Source organism: Rutilus rutilus (genome assembly GCF_951802725.1).
Source record: "Rutilus rutilus genome assembly, chromosome: 16".
Lineage (NCBI taxonomy): Eukaryota > Metazoa > Chordata > Actinopteri > Cypriniformes > Leuciscidae > Rutilus > Rutilus rutilus.
The window spans coordinates 8,964,011-8,985,109 of NC_140224.1; the positions used below are offsets into that span (position 1 = coordinate 8,964,011).

The 21,099-nt window shown below is 37.7% G+C and overlaps 1 protein-coding gene and 1 long non-coding RNA gene across 3 annotated transcripts; both read right to left on the minus strand.

Moving 5' to 3' along the window:
- Positions 1 to 5,827: 5,827 nt before the first annotated feature.
- LOC311305640 lies at positions 5,828 to 10,329 on the minus strand. Its single transcript, XR_014630042.1, has 4 exons — positions 10,195 to 10,329; positions 8,334 to 8,409; positions 8,101 to 8,193; positions 5,828 to 6,151 (listed from the first exon to the last, which is right to left on the minus strand). It is a non-coding gene; the product is annotated as an uncharacterized lncRNA (long non-coding RNA).
- Positions 10,330 to 13,437: 3,108 nt separating this feature from the next.
- Positions 13,438 to 19,307, minus strand: LOC311306518 (uncharacterized protein). Of its 2 annotated transcripts, XM_084434958.1 has the most exons (5): positions 19,221 to 19,307; positions 17,832 to 17,888; positions 16,745 to 16,791; positions 16,414 to 16,666; positions 13,438 to 14,495 (listed from the first exon to the last, which is right to left on the minus strand). In XM_084434958.1, exons 3-5 carry the CDS (start codon positions 16,771 to 16,773, stop codon positions 14,364 to 14,366), a joined length of 414 nt encoding a protein of 137 aa, XP_084291084.1. In that variant the 5' UTR covers positions 16,774 to 16,791; positions 17,832 to 17,888; positions 19,221 to 19,307; the 3' UTR covers positions 13,438 to 14,363. The 2 variants fall into 2 exon arrangements, with proteins under 2 accessions (XP_084291084.1, XP_084291083.1); XM_084434957.1 differs by lacking the exon at positions 17,832 to 17,888 and having other exon boundaries at positions 19,221 to 19,305.
- Between the last annotated feature and the right edge of the window lie 1,792 nt (positions 19,308 to 21,099).

Sequence of the window (21,099 nt, forward strand, 5' to 3'; positions counted from 1 at the left end):
AAAAAAAAAAAAAAAAACTGAATTGATCTGTATATCTGTATTGGTTTTAAAGGAGTTCTGTACAGTGCTGTATGTTTGTTATTCCTGTTAGAGTAGGGCTGTATATTTGTATAGAAACTGTAGAATATGTTTTAGCACCCTACGTTACAATGAAGATATTCAGAATCATGTTGGATGTATCAATGCTATATGATTGCGTAGTGTTTTGCAGGGATTGTTTAGTTTTGATGTATTAATAGCAGAATTGAAGAGTGTTTTGGCGTGTTTACGGTTGTCATATTCTCCTGCATGTTCTGATTTGTGTCTTTTCTTGTAACATTTGTTAGAATAAAATCGATTTCAGTTCAGAAAACAACAGCCAAATATTTCACAAAATATGTCATTTGAAATTGATTAGACTGTGTGCATTATAAAAGGTTCAAAGATTACAATTTTATTATTCCATTCCAAGACTTCTAGAATACTTCACTGTGACTAATCAATCGCAGCATTCTGCAGTCATATATTTTTCTATAATGACTTAAAACTATATCATTGACTATATATATTGGCTATATAAACTATATTATTGATATAATTGCCCCAGGAAAGTGATTTCCTAGCGATGTACTAGATTCACTGTGTCTCTTGTATCACTCCACACACTCTTTCTTCTCACATAATAAAAGAATATCAACTCAAATCAATAGTTCATGTCCATTTATTTATTTGGCGAGTAGCAATGTAATATGTTAATATTTAGAGTTTGCAAAAATGCTGTGCATATATATTACTATGAAGAAATTAAATACAATTGCTATTACTAATCATTGAATTAAAATTGATTTGATTAAATAACCACAGATTAATGTGACTTAAAAGCTAGTTTCATTTAATCATGATTAATTTAATAATTCAAACATTAAGCAAGTAGGCTACAGCGCAAATGCGTGCATGAGTGAGTGTAGGCCTATAGGTTTGACTTGCCAAGTTGCCAACTGTCTCGAATTAGCCGGGACGTGCCGTATTTTGGGTCTCATTTATTTGTCCCGATTAAATAGACTGCTATGCTGATCTAACCACTGACTGATACAACAGCAACACGACACTTGAGAATGATCACGACACCGTCACGACATCATCCAATCACAGCCCACACTCACGCGCATCAGACCATACGAATAACAAACTCTAAATTGAGAATGAATTATTCTTTTGGGACAAATTATTGTTTGATTTGCGAACAGAATCCTCTGCTGTCGCTCCCTGTTCGATCCGGAGATTCCGGACTCGCGCTAACGGCAAATCCCTTTCACTGTCCGGCCGGGTTTTGATTTCGGCAAATCAGTTTTGGTGAATTCAAACAACGTGATTATTGTTCATGAGTCCCAACATCCAGCCACGCAAGAAAACATGAAATCTTCCTGAGGGAAAAGTATGCTATTACTTTCTTTAATTTCTTTAAACTGTAGTGTATAATGTTACAAAAGCTTTATTTCAGATAAATGCTATTATTTTGAATTATGGTTTGTGTGTAATGTGACTTTTTTGTGTGACCTTAAAATTCGTTTAGAATTAAATTGTACATAAATAGGTTTAGCAAAACAAATCTGTTTATATTGTGAGAAATTTTTAAACACATGCGAACCTGAAAAGACATATATAGCCTATACTGTTTGATACAGAACAAATATTTTGAGTGTCCATTTTCCTGTAAAGAACCACGATTGTCCCGCATTTTTCTCTTCTGAAGTTGGCAACCCTAGGTTTGACAATACTTGTGAGGTCCAAAATGTCCTCGCTAATATAAGCCTATAAATCTGAACACAGACTGAGCTGGACCTCACTAGTTAAAAAGGCTTATGAATTGGGCAAATCAGGTTTCTAATTTAGATTAAGTATTTTGAACTGGATTCTGTAAGGTTTTTAGTGGCCTCATTTATAAAATGTGTGTATGCACAGATTTGAACTTGGCGTTTGTGTAGGCCTACGCATCAACGTTCATGTAAAAACAGTCTTTGACTGTCTTTGCTTGGCACCACGTCAGGTTCAAGATGTACGCACTTTTTCTTGTGGCAGAGTCGGAGTATCGCAGGTAGGCCTATTTGAAAATCTAAGCAGTTCTTGCCGCTCGCCGTTCTCAAGTTATTTTGACCTTGACTGGTAATCTTTTATTTGTTAATGACATTAATTAGTCGGCGTTAATTTCAAGATAATTTGCGATTTATAGATTTCACTACTTAGCCTACTTTATCTTTTGGGGACACATTTTCTTTATTGTAAAAATTCTGAAAGTTTTAGGCCTATGTTAGGGTGAAATGGGTAAGCAATGTTTTTCATAAAACCTTTTTTGTAATACTAGTTGAAACTCTTTTCACACCCTGATAGCAATCAATTAATAGATGGTCTAAAAATATTTTTAAAAAGTTGGCCAATCTTCTGTTTAAGTCGCAGGACCAAAAAATGTTCGTCCAATCGTTGTATTCGGTCCAAAATCAGTCTGAATGCAATAATGCAATTTCCCACCTGCCTTCAACATGTATTTAATATTTACAAACCTCCACACACCCTGCAGAGTTTTGCTTCAACCCTAATCGAACACACCTGAACAAGCTAATCAAGGTTACTAGAAAGATACAGGCAGGGGAGGTTTTTTTTATCAGGGTTGGAGCAAAACTCTGCAGGACAGTGGCTCTCCAGGATCAACGTTCACCACCCCTGCTTAGGGTTTCCATGGCTCGATGAAAAATCTCCTGAGCTGACTTGATCCCAAATGGAATAATAACAATATCTTCCCCTGGTCTAGACTCTAGAGGGTGTCTGCATATATATTGATGATCTTGTGGTCTTATACTGTAGCTTCAGAGATTAGCAATATAGCAGAAGTGGAAGGACATGTGACTATGGTGGTTCATCTCTACCAGTCTCAGATGAGATGTTAAGACTCATTGCGGAGGAAACTGCTAAAGATGCCGAACAGCAGAGGGTGATTGCTCATCTTTGGCAAAGGTGGATCAAATTCAAGTGTCCACAATATTTTCCAATATTCCAACAGGGCAGAACTGAATGTGGTTGAGGGCATGCTGTTGTGAAAAAACTGAATTGTCATTCCAGTCTCAATGAACCGCACTAACAGAGCAATCGCACCAGGATTCGTTTTAATGGAACCAGACATGCCAGGTGTAAACACACCCTTAGTGTGGTTCAATGGCATAAGTTTGAACGCTGCCACCCATACCCTGGTAAGCACCAAACAAGCAGACCGCTGAAAAGATGGGTCTCTGTCCACTTCTAAACGAACTTGAGATCTAGTGCGGTTCGAATAATATATGAACACAACACAGAACAAAGACATGTATAGGAAACCAAAAACAGGAAGATGCGACCCTAAAAAGGACAGAATGCTCACGCATACCTGTTTTTTCTTGTCATAGTCGTGATGTTGCCATCACAGTTCGGTAACGTTACAGGCGTCAGAACCGCGTCTCTTCGCAGCACATCTGCATTTGTGTGTGTGATGGAGGCATTCCTGTTTAGACTCCTTTACACATTGTATAAGCTCTTCACGAGTTTTCAGATAGTCAAAATACCATCATATGTAGGATATGCACATACAACGAGTGCATTTATCCCAGCAGCACACAGCATTGTTTTGGATGTTCGTTTAGTTCTGTCTCAAAATAGGCAATACGTCATTTAAGCCGACCAATCAGGTTGTGAACGCATCCTTTTGCCTTTAGGTTTGGCGATTAAAAAATGCCAATCTGAACGCTAAGTGGACCAGGATACTTTTTTTTCTTTTTTAGGTAGGCTACCGACCAATCGAAACGAACAACAATGTGAATACACCCTAAGTGAACCGAACATGTCCCCTCCCGGTCACCGTACATTGCAGACTCTGCTGTGCGCGTTCATGTGTTTTGGAGGAGACATGCCTTTGGAGACTTATGTCCCAAATGGCACCCTAAACACTCACACTCACTCCAATGACAAATGGGACACCCTACTAGGGTCTCATGGAGTTAACGGACACGCTCACATGGCAGCCATTGTAAGTCCACAAGGCCAAAAGTCCACATGAAGTGTGCCATTTGGGACAGGGCCGTGTGTTTGCTGTTAGAAACGCAAGACACAGGTCGGTGGAGTCGGCGCGTTTTTAGAATGCCGTGTCGTGTGCGAGAAAGATGCGAGCGCAATGGTCAAAGACATCCATCTAGTTTGTGTTTAGGCCTACATTGAAAAACAATGGAAAGCTGTCCTCTCTGAAATTGCCTACCCTATATTACTGATAACTTGCTATATATAAAAACAATAGAAGTCTATGCAATGTATTTAGACAGGCTCAAGCTAAGCAGGCGTGTGTGTTTGTGGTTTACTTTTTCAAAGTAACGTTTATTTAAAACGGCAGTTAAAAATGTGTTAAAACCATATTTATGCTTTTTACAACAGACAACAATTTTCATGTACTTGTGTACAAAGTCATACACAATCTCCACAGAAACTTCAATGTTTTATTGAAAAGCAGCTGTACATTCACATGGGAAAGCAGGGAGCATTGAGCTGACCCTGTCTTACCGATGATACTTCAAAACACATCTCAAAATATTCAGTGGAGCTAATATGCTGCATCCTTACCCACAATACATCTCCCCACTGAGCACAGACACGTCCAAACGACGTCATTACAACGTCTTTGTCGAACGTTCAGAAGACGTCCACTGAGTAGCCAGAATGAAAGTTTTTATGACGTCTTTTTTAGACGTCTTTTTGACGTTCAATGTTGACGTCCAAGTGACATAAAAAGTCAACGTTCAAAAGACGTCCAATGAAGAGTCAGCTTGAACGTCTTTTTTAGACGTCTTTTTGACGTTCACTGTTGACGTCCAACTGACATAAAAAGTGAACGTTCAGAAGACGTCCACTGAGGAGCCAGAATGAAAGTTTTTATGACGTCTTTTTTAGACGTCTTTTTGACGTTCAATGTTGACGTCCAACTGACATAAAAAGTGAACGTTCAGAAGACGTCCGCTGAGGAGCCAGAATGAAAGTTTTTATGACGTCTTTTTTAGACGTCTTTTTGACGTTCAATGTTGACGTCCAAGTGACATAAAAGGTGAACGTTCAAAAGACGTCCAATAAAGAGTCAGCTTGAACGTCTTTTTTTAGACGTCTTTTTGACGTTCACTGTTGACGTCCAACTGACATAAAAAGTGAACGTTCAGAAGACGTCCGCTGAAGAGCCAGAATGAAAGTTTTTATGACGTCTTTTTTAGACGTCTTTTTGACGTTCACTGTTGACGTCCAACTGACATAAAAAGTGAACGTTCAGAAGACGTCCGCTGAAGAGCCAGAATTAAAGTTTTTGACGTCTTTTTTAAACGTCTTTTTAGCGTTCACTATTGACGTACATAGTGAACGTTCATTAGACATCTCTTTTAAATGTTGATTTTTGATGTCCAAGTAACATCTTTACAATATTGTAAATGAAAGTTTTCACAACGTCATTTCAACGTCACTTACAGACGTCTAAAGAACATTCATACAAAATTTTAAGATGCACAAACGAAATTAGCTTTACTATTAGCTTTATTAAACCATGTTTTGGTCATCAAACAGGCTTTTGTTCCAAGGTTGGATGACAACATGGTATTCAATAAAACTCATTCTAGTCATAGTAAAAGCAGTGTGCAGAACTACTGCTTTAAAATTGTAAATAATAAATTAATACCTATCCCTTTGATGCACCTGTCTAAAACATGCAAATACTTTTTAGTAGCCTTATATTTTTGCAATTGGAAATAAGTGACATCTGATTATTGATTAAAAAAAAAGCAAAAATAGTTTGAAATGACAATTTTTTTCCATCTTTAATGAGGTTTTCAGCAAATTATGAACAGGCTGATAAATAAAACAACTCTAATGGTTACACTGAACTGCCAAGTGAACAAAAAACAAATTACTCCAGACCAAGATTGGGGGTGGGTGGTTGGAAAGGGGGAGAGAGACATAAAGTCCCCTAAACTAGAAATAAACACACGCGCCTTACAGTACTCATGTAAAATTCCTCATTATTTCCACCCCTGTATGCCCTCCACGGCACGTTTAAGATGTTCTGCTGCATGATGCTTGATTGTAGCCTCTGTAGCTTCTTTATCCCATTTTATGACTGCAGCTGCAAGAGTTGAACAAAAACAAAAAATCCATAAGTAACATTGCAAGTTAACATACAATATTTTTATACCGGCTCATTGTTTACAAGCGTGGAGGAGGATTGTTCAAATTTATTGTATGTTGAATGACATATTTATGGATTTTTGTCAGTTTATTTAAAATGGTTTGTATTAGTCTTCGCAAGTTCACTTTGTAAACAACGGGGCGGTACTTCTGCCTACGTCCAGCATGAAACTGCATTGATTTGGACTTCAACAATTTGGTTACCGTTGAAGTCCATTGTGTGGAGAAAAATCCTGGAATGTTTTCCTCAAAAACTTAATTTCTTTTCCTCTGAAGAAAGAAAGACATGAATGTCTTGGATGGCATTGGGGTGAGTAAATTATCAGGAAATTTTCATTTTGAGGTGAACTAATCCTTGAAGTGGCAGTACTACAGTGACCAATGGTGACTGGTGTGGTATATGGCAGCAAACAAATGACTGAAAATGGGTTCTGTAAACTCGCGTCGCTGTATGTTAGGAAGGTGTAAGACTGCAATAGACAGTGGCCTTGGGTGACAAGATATTTAAGATAGCAATCATGAATTGAGAGAGACTGCATATAATAAAATTTCTCAAGCACAGCCCAAATGCAATGCTTTTGGATACTATAACTTCCATTTTAGCAAATACTAGATTACTTGTAGATGAGTTTAGAAAGAGGTAATCCAGTGAAGTATCCAGCTCCAGCGTTATCAGTTCTGCTGTCAGTACTGGAGAAATTGAGAAAATGCACTTACTATTTATTAATGAAATATAGATGTTATCTTGCAAATTCCATCTTTGCCAGCCGTTTCTATACGAGATAATATTAAATCATCTGTCTATGATGCATTTTTGATATTTGCAATGCAGAAGAGAGTTGTTGTAAAATGCAGTCTCTACTGTTGCATTGCGGTTACTTGTTTGATAATAAAAAAGAGCTATTTAAGTAAGGGATAATGTAAAGCAAGGCGGATGTTATAGCGAATACAACCCCGCAGGCTGATGCGGAGGGGTCTTGAATCTGCCTGAAGTGGTTGTATTCGCTATAACAACCGCCTCGCTCTACATTATCCCGCTTATTACATGGCTACCCACCAAATAAATTAATAATTTGACATAAAAAATTGATTTAAAAAGGAGTTTATTCATTTAAAAAGGATTGTATTGCTTCTGCTAAAGAAAATACTCTGTTACGTCTCTACGGTTAGAATCCTGCGTCTATAGCAAACCTGTTTTTCATGGCAACGGTGTGTTATACTTAGCAGATGTGTTATCAAGAAATAACACACCGCTTTCTACATTAGAGTTCAACCAAGCCATGTAATAATGGACAATAATTTCGAGCAAGGGACGCTGTTTCCAACTTCAAGGTGGCTTATGTGTGTGCGCACCGAAACCGACCGCAACTAGACAAGGAAATTATATTTTAGGCTTTGTATGCGCATTTAACCATCAAATACACAACAAAATATGTCAAAATGACCGGATTGGAGAGTATTCACTTAAACAGTTCATATCTTAAATTGGTGTAAATAGTTTGGAGAAAAGGGGAGATTGGTATTATTTGATCTGCATTCAGTCTAATAAACCTTCTGATGATGGCATCATTAATGTGAATCAAACAAAAGGCAAAGAGAAAATACTCACAGCCCTTGAATGATTAACTTTGTCTTGATGAATTGTCTTAATGCTTACCCTCACTTTTGTCTATCTGAGTGCTTTTAATTTATTAAAATAGAACAATGTAAAAAAAAAAAGTAAAAAAAAAAGAAATTAGTTCATTGTGTTTTTAAACTTTATGCATGTAGCATGTGCTTTTCAATTTGCAATTTTTTTAAAAGTTTGTTCAGTAGGTTACCAGTTTAAAAAGTACAATTGGGTATCATTTTATTATAATAATACTAACATAATTTGTGTACCTTTACCTTTCAAAAGTTTTAGTCGTCTCCAGAGGCAGTTTCTGCTTCTTCACCTTCCCCTTCATATTGAATTTTGCCATCAGCCGGTTGGTAAAGAGCCTGAAGAAACAAATTCACCATTTAGAAATTACATGTGTGTGGTAATCTACAGGAACTGTAGCATGGGTGAGAGTGCCAAGAGTGAATTAAAGAAATGGGGGCATGGGACACTGTTGTTTTCTGGAATCGATTAAACAAACCTCTTAGAAGTGACCATTTGCTCTGAGAAAGACCTCCCAGAGTATCTTGAGATTGGCCTTTGAACATTTTCAGAATCTGAAAGACAAAATTTGTCAAATATTACTTTATTGTTCGTAATAGTGGATATAGCTCTTGTAGCAAGTTGTGTGCCCATATAACTCGAGCAACCCCAGTGCAGAGCTCCTGCCTCTGTTGTACTGAGCGGACAGTGTAAAGATATCTAGGCTATATACTTCTGGCAAGGGCTGCACGATTTGGGGAAAATGTCATTGTCATTGGAATTATTGAGGTCAATATTGTGATTGAGATATGCAATCACGATATAATAAACAAATGGTTTCATGAGTCAACTTGCTTGGTTCTCAAGGAAAATGCACACACAGATTATTGATGATAATGCTGAAATGTGTATTTCTCGACTCAAACTAGCAACAACAACTTAATTATTGATAATACCTATAATGATCAATAAGCCATTGATGACTGGATAAAAACTCTTAAAACTTAATTGTAGCTAAGAAGACACACCTAAGAAGACTGCTGACAAGAAATGTATACACACACACAGACACAGTATATTGCTTTTAATTTATTTAGCATATAGTTAACAAAATAATACTAATATAAATGAAAGTCAAAAGCCCACAGTCATACCTGGAAACAAATCCTGTTCAAATAGGATATATGGGCCATTCTACAGAATTGGTTTAAAGTTAAACAAATTTTTATGCAAGCAAATTTTATAATATCCAATGTAAACATTTCTAGTAATTGTGCAGTTAATCATCATATTGTATTTTCAGACAGGTTTGGAATATTTATCCTCTCCCCAAAATTGTGACTAATGAAACACAATAATATGAAAGTCAACAACAATTACAATTTTAACTATTCCAAGTGTAATTTTTCCTTTGTAAAAAGCATACATTTTATCATACGTATTTCAAAGTTAAGGATTCATTAGTATTGTCTAAAAACATTCATATTTCGTCTCAAGCATATATATTTTATGATACATTAATATAGGGCGTATACATTTTAATTTGCAGTGTAATAGCATACGTTTAAAACATTGCATTTTATTTAAACAACATATTTCATGAACATATTTCAGCAGATTTTTACTCATCTCAGTATTGCAATATAGTTAAGGAAAAGCTAAACTATAATAGCGTTACGTTCATGTAAAAATAGCATGTTGTAATTGTAGTAAACGAGCATCTGAGCCGTTCATTCACGCATACAAACGCGATTCATATTAGAACAAAGATATTTACGTTTGAATAGCGCGCGCTTTCAGCGGGTGATTAGCAGATAATGAGTTGCCATGAGAACGACTAACGTCTCTCTTTTTATATAGATTACATAAACAGAATATTCTCTTTCGTTTTGAATTAGATAATTAAAAAGTAAACACTTAAATTATTATAAAGATTACTCTTGACAGTGTGTATTTGCTGAGTTTTGCTTACGTTTAGAGACCTGCTCCAGAAAAAAAGTTCATGTAGAAGGAGAGGCAGAAAGCACACAAAAGCATAATGTTTTGTTTCGATTGTAAGTGGACACATAAAAAAGACATTTTACAGTTTATTTTTCCATATTTCAAGTCTGTATGACCATAAATGACGGAGTATTTTAAGTCTATTTTGCTGCTATGTGAAAAAAAAAAAAAAAAAAAAAAAAAAAAACAGCAGAACGCGCGGGCGCATTTGTCGACTTTTCGGTTAATGTGCCCGCGCAAATTGCCGCAGTTTTAAGAAGTTTTTCAAGGTATTAGGGGGCATGTGTGACTTCCAATTCATCTGATATCATCTCTCAACTGAATACATATTAAATTAATTTTTTTTAATGTTTACTTACCTGTTTTAGGGTTTTAGTCCAATTAAGGCAGTGTCTCTCTCCACGTGTCAGCAGCCTCTTTCATCGGCAGGATACTTTTCCTGGTGACTTTGCAGTGTGACGTGCGATTCTTCTTCTTTGATTTTTTAACGGCGGTCGCAAACTGTTTTAGTGCATTACCGCCACCCTCAGGTTATAAATGATCTCTGGCTTACATGCTATGTCATTATACGAAATAAATAAATAAAACAAATGATTTTATCCAGCTTGGTAGCTCTTAGAAACTAAAAATAAATATTACATTATTTTATGGCCTGATGATTTATTTAATATTTCTTTTAAAATCCCTCCCATGCCCTAAATTTTCCTCTTCACTATGCTATCATATTTATTACACATCATAACAATACTCTGCTGATCAGGTACATTGCAATTATTACATAAACCAGTATCATGCTTCCCTATTAGATGCAGAGTTTTGTTTGGTCTAGTGTGCCCTAACTGTAACCTTGCAATGATTTCCCCCTTCGTACCCCAACTTAAGGGTTTATAAACATAGTTCCCCTCCCTTGTTTCCTCTATTCTATTGTTCCTGCCACATTCTCATAACTTCTTTCTTTATTATCGATTTAGCTTCTGATTTTCCTTCTTTGCTGTATATTGAAATATTTTGTGCTAGGGTTAGGGTAACCCTAACCCTAACCCTAACCCTAATCTCACACATACGTATTTGCTATATTTGTTCATCAGTACAGGATTCTGTGTCCTCCAATGACATCAGGACATTTTGTGATGAGATATATGTGCTAAATCAACATTGAATTAGGAGTCTTTACAAAAACAAAAATACACATATGATCCCACTCCAACATTTTTTATATAAATCTGTAACATTTTAGGCCCTTTGTGGGCTCAACCCTATTTGGAAGATCCAGAGAATCATGAAGCGTGCTCTGCACCACTTGATAGTGGGTTGTAATTCTACTGAATTGCTTTTAATGCTGGAAATGTGCATGCACTGTGCAAGTTTGAGCACACATTCACATCCAAAATTTCACAGTTTCTATTACTTAATCCATATATCAAATAAATAATTGATTCATTTTAGAATGATTGCATAATATCAACTTATTATGCAATATCATTTGCCATTTTCATAATAATGTGATTATTTTCATTTTTTTATTTACCAGTATTTCGTATGACTATTTGTCAAAAAACTTTTTGCATTTCACAATGACACATTTCAGATTGGTTCAGATACTGAAATAGTCTTCTGTCCAAAAGGAGTCCTGGCTTTCTTGCACATCCATACATATCCACAGTAAGGGTCCCTATTCAGATGTTCGATATTAAACCAAATTTGCACTTCCACAGATGTCCAAAGGGTTCCCTAGTCAGATGTTCAGATTTTGAACCAGTTTTGCATGTCCACAGACATCCAAAAGAGTCCCTAGTCAGACGTTCAGATATTAAACCAGTTTTGCACGTCCATAGACGTCCAAAAAAGTCCCTAGTCAGACGTTCAGATATTGAATCTGTTTTGCACGTCCACAGACGTCCAAAAGAGTCCCTAGTCAGACGTTCAGATTTTGAACCAGTTTTGCACGTCCACAGACGTCAAAAAGAGTCCCTAGTCAGACGTTCAGATATTAAACCAGTTTTGCACGTCCATAGACGTAAAAAAGAGTCCCTAGTCAGACGTTCAGATTTTGAACCAGTTTTGCACGTCCACAGACGTCAAAAAGAGTCCCTAGTCAGACGTTCAGATATTAAACCAGTTTTGCACGTCCACAGACGTCAAAAAGAGTCCCTAGTCAGACGTTCAGATATTAAACCAGTTTTGCACGTCCATAGACGTAAAAAAGAGTCCCTAGTCAGACGTTCAGATTTTGAACCTGTTTTGCACGTCCACAGACGTCAAAAAGAGTCCCTAGTCAGACGTTCAGATATTAAATCAATTTTGCACGTCCATAGACGTAAAAAAGAGTCCCTAGTCAGACGTTTAAATATTGAACCTGTTTTGCACGTCCACAGACGTAAAAAAGAGTCCCTAGTCAGACGTTTAAATATTGAACCTGTTTTGCACGTCCACAGACGTCCAAAAGAGTCCCTAGTCAGACGTTCAGATTTTGAACCAGTTTTGCACGTCCACAGACGTCAAAAAGAGTCCCCAGTCAGACGTTCAGATTTTGAACCAGTTTTGCACGTCCACAGACGTCAAAAAGAGTCCCCAGTCAGACGTTTCAATTTCGAACCTGTTTTGCACGTCCAAAGACGTCGAAAAAAGTCCCTATTCAGACGTTCAGATATTTAACCAGTTTTGCACGTCCACAGACGTCCAAAAGAGTCCCTAGTCAGACGTTCAGATTTTGAACCAGTTTTGCACGTCCACAGACGTCCATAGGGGGTCCTAGTCAGACGTTCAGATATTGAACAAGTTTTGCACGTCCACAGACGTCAAAAAGAGTCCCTTGGCAGACGTTCAGATTTTTAACCAGTTTTGCACGTCCACAGACGTCCATAGGGGGTCCTAGTTAGACGTTCAGATTTTGAACCTGTTTTGCACGTCCACAGACGTCCAAAAGAGTCCCTAGTCAGACGTTCAGATTTTGAACCAGTTTTGCACGTCCACAGACGTCCATAGGGGGTCCTAGTCAGACGTTCAGATATTGAACAAGTTTTGCACGTCCACAGACGTCAAAAAGAGTCCCTTGGCAGACGTTCAGATTTTTAACCAGTTTTGCACGTCCACAGACGTCCATAGGGGGTCCTAGTTAGACGTTCAGATTTTGAACCAGTTTTGCACGTCCACAGACGTCAAAAAAAGTCCCTATTCAGACGTTCAGACATTTAACCAGTTTTGCACGTCCACAGACGTCCATAGGGGGTCCTAGTTAGACGTTCAGATTTTGAACCTGTTTTGCACGTCCACAGACGTCAAAAAGAGTCCCTAGTCAGACGTTCAGATTTTGAACCTGTTTTGCACGTCCACAGACGTCCATAGGGGGTCCTAGTCAGACGTTCAGATTTCGAACCTGTTTTGCACGTCCACAGACGTCAAAAAGAGTCCCTAGTCAGACGTTCAGATTTTGAACCTGTTTTGCACGTCCATAGACGTCCATAGGGGGTCCTAGTCAGACGTTCAAATTTTTAACCTGTTTTGCACGTCCACAGGACGTACAAAAGTGGTTCTGAACTGACAGACGTTATACAGACATGATCTGAACGTCTATCTGACGTCGCGTGTTTGCTGGGTCTTCTCATCTTATCTCACTTCATGAGGTAGTATTATATATAGCAGATTAACACTTCAAGTTGAACAGTATGGGTATTTTATGCAGTCAGACATTCAAGATAATGATTAAAACAACCTTAAAACAGAACAATAATTAATTAGGAGAAAGCACAGCATGTTTAGTCCTGGAATAAATCATCTATCCTGTAAAGGATAAAATGAAGCTGAATTGTACCCGTATAATACCTGCTTTTGTCTTTACTGAAATCTCTCAATAATATTTAATATAATGTATATAATATAATTAATATAAATCTCACTAGGACCCATTTCTCAATACTTAAGTCACTTCTTCAAAACTCTTTACACAAACTATCGAAACAATTAGATGTTAGGAATAATTTTGTGCTGCCTGTTGTTCTTGTTTTGACGTCATTGTTTTATGAGTGATAAAGTGTGTTTGTTGGTTGAAAACCTTTGCTAGTGTTGGTTTGAGACATGTATGAAGTGTTTTGGTAGTTTTAGAGCATTTTGAATGTGAAATTAACTGCTGAGCCGAGGTGAAAGTCGGTTAGGAGAACTGCGTGAAGAAAAAGTGACCCAAGTATTGAGAAATGGGTCCTGTAAAAAAACAAATGGATATACATTTCTAATATGTATTCTATTTCAATTTTCAATTTATCCCAGTTATTCAAGATTTGCATAGTTACATCAGAATATGGTTAAACTTCAGCTATGCCAAGCCATGGTTCACAAAAGCAGTAAACCTTCTTTCTTAAGATAAGAATTATCTATGACGTATAAACTATAAAGCTCCTTCTTTGGGTTTGTTGAGTAATCATATGTCAGACTTTGTCTTCTTGGTATGAACTTTCACAAACACATTTACAGATATGTAAAGATAAAATGTACTAGTTCTATTAGTTAAGTTATTCTAACACACACACCCAGTCTATTGTTGATGGCTGGATGATTGTGATGGCATATTTAGAGGTGGGCTGTATGGTGGGGGAGGCACGTAGGACGCCTCCATCTCTGAGTCTGGAGCCACTCGAACATCAGAAATATTGAATTTAAAGCTGGCCTGTAAAACAAAACATGATATTAAGTTTACAGCATTTCAACATAGCGATTTACAGTCTGGTTAAAACCAGCCAGAGCTGTCCTAAGCTGCTCATAGCTGGTTCAAGTGTCCATATCTAACCTGCTGAAAAGGGCAAAAACCAGCCAACAGACTGGGAGACCTTTTCTGGCGGGCGGGCAGGTGGATGGATAGATAGATAGATAGATAGATAGATAGATAGATAGATAGATAGATAGATAGATAGATAGATAGATAGATAGATAGATAGATAGATAGATGGCAGACGAACAGAGAGACAGATGACAGATGGATGAACGGAGGGACGGATAGATGGATAGATGACAGACAGACAGACAGAGAGATGATGGACAGACTGACAGACAGATAGATGATGGACAGACAGACAGACAGACAGAGAGATGATGGACGAACAGACAGAGAGATGATGGACGAACAGACAGATAGATGATGGACAGACTGACAGACAGAGAGATGATGGACGAACAGACAGAGGGATGATGGACAGACTGACAGATGATGGACAGAGAGATGATGGACGAACAGACAGAAGGATGATGGACAGACTGACAGATAGATGATGGACGAACAGACAGAGAGATGATGGACAGGCTGACAGATAGATGATGGACAGACAGACAGATAGATGATGGACGAACAGACAGATAGATGATGGACAGACAAACAGATAGATGATGGACAGACTGACAGAGATGATGGACAGACAGACAGATAGATGATGGACAGACTGACAGAGATGATGGACAGACAAACAGATAGATGATGGACAGACTGACAGAGATGATGGACAGACAAACAGATAGATGATGGACAGACTGACAGAGATGATGGACAGACAAACAGATAGATGATGGACAGACTGACAGAGATGATGGACAGACAGACAGATAGATGATAGACAGACAGATAGATGATAGACAGACAGAGAGATGATGGACGAACAGACAGATGATGGACAGGCTGACAGAGATGATGGACAGACAGACAGAGAGATGATGGACGAACAGACAGATAGATGATGGACAGACAGAGATAATGGACAGACAGACAGAGAGATGATGGACAGGCTGACAGAGATGATAGACAGACAGACAGAGATGATGGACAGAGAGATAATGGACAGACAGACAGAGAGATGATGGACAGAGAGATGATGGACAGACAGACAGAGAGATGATGGACAGACAGACAGAGAGATGATGGACAGAGAGATGATGGACAGACAGACAGAGAGATGATGGACAGACAGACAGAGATGATGGACAGACAGACAGAGATATGATGGATGAACAGACAGAGAGATGATGGACAGACAGACAGAGAGATGATGGACAGAGAGATAATGGACAGACAAACAGATAGATGATGGACAGACAGAGATAATGGACAGACAGAGAGATGATGGACAGACAGAGAGAGAGATAATGGACAGGCTGACAGAGATGATGGACAGACAGACAGAGAGATAATGGACAGACAGAGAGAGAGATAATGGACAGGCTGACAGAGAGATGATGGACAGACAGACAGAGAGATGATGGACAGACAGACAGAGATGATGGACAGACAGACAGAGATATGATGGATGAACAGACAGAGAGATGATGGACAGAGAGATAATGGACAGACAGACAGACAGATAGATGATGGACAGACAGAGATAATGGACAGACAGACAGAGAGATGATGGACAGACAGACAGAGAGATAATGGACAGACAGAGAGAGAGATAATGGACAGGCTGACAGAGATGATGGACAGACAGACAGAGAGATGATGGACAGGCTGACAGAGATGATGGACAGACAGACAGAGAGATGATGGACAGGCTGACAGAGATGATGGACAGACAGACAGATGGGTGGATGGACAGATGTACCTCTGCATATGTTGGTGGTGGACACACTAGCTCGTATGGTGGTGGTGTGTACTCAGAGTCTCCACGGGAGTCTGTCTCGTCTCGCTCGTCTCTCTCTTCTCTCATGTGAATGGGATTTGGAATCACATAGACATGGTCGCTGTCTGACAGGTCGAGGTCTAAGTCTGTGTCGGAGGCTTTCCTGCAGAATTGGCAGCAGTATCTCAGTGTACACAGAATCACAGTCAGAGCCAGCAGTGGGGTCAGCAACGTCCTGCATCATGAGACAAACATCTTTTAGTTTGATGAAGTGCCTACATTCACAATGATTTTATTAAGAGTGTTCTCTTACTGGAGATAGTAGAATATATATTCAGCCATTGAATCGGCCTGGAATGTCTGCAGAGGAATATTAGATATTAATTACTGTACATCTGTAAGTGATCAGAGCAAGCTGTGTAAAATGCATTTGATTCAATGATGTGACGCTCACTTTTGGTGTACAATTATTAATTTATTAAAAGATTCTGCTAATAGAGGCAGTGACTGGAATGCATGTCTTCTACAAGTTTTTCCATCTCTGAATTAAAATTCATTTGGATCATTTTTTGAAGGTCTTCAAGTTAAAAATAGTGGTGGCATCATCCTGAGATTGTGATTTTATGAAGATAAAAGTCTCTGTAAAAGGTTGAAATTATTGAGAAAAAAAAAATAGTTTCACATATATCTAAAAATATTCTTTCAGTTAATTTGTAAAAAAAATAAATAATACTACTACTACTACTAATGAATAGTGCTGTCAAATCGATTAATTGTGATTAATCACATCTAACATAAAAGTTTATAAATAAATTATATATATATATATATACACTCACCTAAAGGATTATTAGGAACACCTGTTCAATTTCTCATTAATGCAATTATCTAATCAACCAATCACATGGCAGTTGCTTCAATGCATTTAGGGGTGTGGTCCTGGTCAAGACAATCTCCTGAACTCCAAACTGAATGTCAGAATGGGAAAGAAAGATGATTTAAGCAATTTTGAGCGTGGCATGGTTATTGGTGCCAGACGGGCCGGTCTGAGTATTTCACAATCTGCTCAGTTACTGGGATTTTTACGCACAACCATTTCTAGGGTTTACAAAGAATGGTGTGAAAAGGGAAAAACATCCAGTATGCGGCAGTCCTGTGGGCGAAAATGCCTTGTTGATGCTAGAGGTCAGAGGAGAATGGGCCGACTGATTCAAGCTGATAGAAGAGCAACTTTGACTGAAATAACCACTCGTTACAACCGAGGTATGCAGCAAAGCATTTGTGAAGCCACAACACGCACAACCTTGAGGCGGATGGGCTACAACAGCAGAAGACCCCACCAGGTACCACTCATCTCCACTACAAATAGGAAAAAGAGGCTACAATTTGCACGAGCTCACCAAAATTGGACAGTTGAAGACTGGAAAAATGTTGCCTGGTCTGATGAGTCTCGATTTCTGTTGAGACATTCAGATGGTAGAGTCAGAATTTGGCGTAAACAGAATGAGAACATGGATTCATCATGCCTTGTTACCACTGTGCAGGCTGGTGGTGGTGGTGTAATGGTGTGGGGGATGTTTTCTTGGTAAACTTTAGGCCACTTAGTGCCAATTGGGCATTGTTTAAATGCCACGGCCTACCTGAGCATTGTTTCTGACCATGTCCATCCCTTTATGACCACCATGTACCCATCCTCTGATGGCTACTTCCAGCAGGATAATGCACCATGTCACAAAGCTCGAATCATTTCAAATTGGTTTCTTGAACATGACAATGAGTTCACTGAACTAAAATGGCCCCCACAGTCACCAGATCTCAACCCAATAGAGCATCTTTGGGATGTGGTGGAACGGGAGCTTCGTGCCCTGGATGTGCATCCCACAAATCTCCATCAACTGCAAGATGCTATCCTATCAATATGGGCCAACATTTCTAAAGAATGCTTTCAGCACCTTGTTGAATCAATGCCACGTAGAATTAAGGCAGTTCTGAAGGCGAAAGGGGGTCAAACACAGTATTAGTATGGTGTTCCTAATAATCCTTTAGGTGAGTGTATATATATATATATATACTCACTATATTACTGTACTGTTAGATGTTTTATTTATTTAGTTCTTTTCTTAAATCATTATTTAATTCAATATTCCTTTAATTTTAATGTTATTATTTATTTATTTTCAATTTTTTTTTGTAGTTTTCATCCTTGTATTGTTCACGTTGTCAAATATTTGTCATTTGTGAAAAAATTTATAACTACTACTACTACTAAAAACTAGTGCTATCAAAACGATTAATCGTGTGTGTATACATATACATACATGTATATCTATATGCAAACTTTTATGCTAGATGTGATCAATTGATTTGACAGCACTACTAATAAAACATTTTGATATATATCTTATATCTAAATATCTTCAAAAATTCCCTTTAATAACTACAGGACTGAATCTGTGTTTCATGATCTTAAAACGCTTTTGATCTAAAGGAATCATTTAAATGATGGACATTAGTTTTGTAGACAAATATAAATTATGCCTATACAAACTGCTACACAAAGTAGAAAATAATATAAAAATAAATAAATGGATGAGTTGATAGCGAAATAACTCCATTAATTTGTTTAAAATGCATCCAAACCCTACATAACGACATGCTTTACATAACCTTAAATAAGTTTCATAACCACCACTGAATTCATACTTGGTCTAAATTCTTTTTCAGGAACTTGTAAATTCTTCAAAAGTATGTTTTCACATTAAAGTCTTTTTTAGAATTGTTATACTCACAATAGTTGTATGTCATCAGACCCAAACCTGAGGAAAGTGGAACTCAAAGTCAGTCAGGCTGTACAGTACGTGCGCTCTAACAGTGAGTGTAACCTCTGACGGGACGTTGAGGACTTTGAGCTGGACACAGTCATCCGGGGCTGGGTTTGTAAACACCAGGATTTGCGCCATTCAGAACTGAGAATGACTTTTCATTTCAATTTGAATTGAGACATCACAGGATGCAGACTTTTCATTCCAATTTGAATCAACAGAACTACAATCAAAATGGAAACCTGTTGTTTTAAATAATACATTTCATTTTTAATCATATCAATAATCAGTGTTTCAATCAATGGAAATTTGTAACAACTTTACATATATCATATTTCATAACTCATGGTGGAAGGAGACTTCATTTCCCACAATGCTCCAGTTTAGTCTACATATATTGTGCAATCAAAATTTCCTATTTATTTTGATACCTGAAAACAAAGCGGTGGACATTTTTGGTGCTTCATGTAAAAGTCTGTTTTAATAGTATTGAGCTTATTTTAACGAAATATCGAGAAAAAAGATTCTACAACGAGAAAAAAGATTCTACATATCAAGAGAACAAACAGTCAGTGTTTAACCACTAAACTAGCACTGGACTACTGAAACAATGAGTTTCATGCATGTTTTCAACATCCCGGTCAGCATGTGCCATATTTCATTAAAATTCACACTCATTAAGTGAAAGAGAACCTTTGCCTCTTGTAAATGTAAAGTCTCCTCTCCTTTGATAAATAATGCATTTGATGCTTTCATGTGAAAGCCAGTAAATGCATCACTTCAAAAACAACGTCCCAGAGCAGACTGAACCAATGTTGAAATAAATTGTCGAATGCATACTCAGCATCAGATTCATAAACATGAAACAGTTTTAAAAAATCTCATGTGGTGGAAATCAAGCTTTTAATGTTGTTTATATGTCTGTGGTGTTTTGAAAATGCTTTAAGAATGTGCAAATTCATAAGTCAACACCATTGCCGAGTACTTTCTCCTTAAAACTGCAGTGAACCAAAGACAGATCAGTTCTAAGCTGTTTCTGACGTCACAAACAACCTTGTAACCAATCACGTCAACGAGTGGCTCTCTGAGCTAGTGTGAGTGAGTGGAGGCGGGACTAATTTGCATATTCATAGAACCACGTATACTAAATGAGGCAAGGTTGAAGAGTTACAGCCAAGCTATTTTAAGGCATGATTTTTTTTTTCAAGGAAAAAGCGTTTAAATTTGTCATTTTGGTGATCAAAATGAGTTTTAAAGGGATACTCCACTTTTTTCGGAAATATGCTCATTTTACAACTCCCCCAGAGTTAAACAGATGAGTTTTACCGTTTTAGAATCCATTCAGCCGAACTCCGGGTCTGACGGTACCACTTTTAGCATAGCTTAGCACAGATCATTGATTCTGATGAGTCCAGTAGCATTTCTTTCAAAATGACCAAAGAGTTTCAATATTTTTCCTATTTAAAACTTGACTCTTCTGTAGTTAAACCGTGTACTAAGATCGACGGAAAATGAAAAGTTGCGATTTTCTAAGCCTATATGGCTAGGAACTACTCTCATTCCAGCGTAATAATCAAGGAAGAGTCAAGTTTTAAATAGGAAAAATATTGAAACTCTTTGGTCATTTTGAAAGAAATGCTACTGGACTCATCAGAATCAATGATCTATGCTAAGCTATGCTAAAAGTGGTACCGTCAGACCCGGAGTTCGGCTGAATGGATTCTAAAACGGTAAAACTCAACTGTTTAACTCTGGGGGAGTTGTAAAATGAGCATATTTCCGAAAAAAGTGGAGTATCCCTTTAAGCAATACAGTTTTTGACTACAGGGGGACTTTAAAGCTTGCC

Excerpts from the sequence above, each read along its gene's own strand:
- LOC311306518 (XM_084434958.1), bottom strand. The coding sequence starts at position 16,773 with ATGGCTGAATATATATTCTACTATCTCCA. Across the intron at positions 16,667-16,744 it reads TATATATTCTACTATCTCCA|GACGTTGCTGACCCCACTGC; the intron begins GTAAGAGAACAC and ends CTCATGATGCAG. Across the intron at positions 14,496-16,413 it reads CACCACCAACATATGCAGAG|GCCAGCTTTAAATTCAATAT; the intron begins GTACATCTGTCC and ends TTTGTTTTACAG.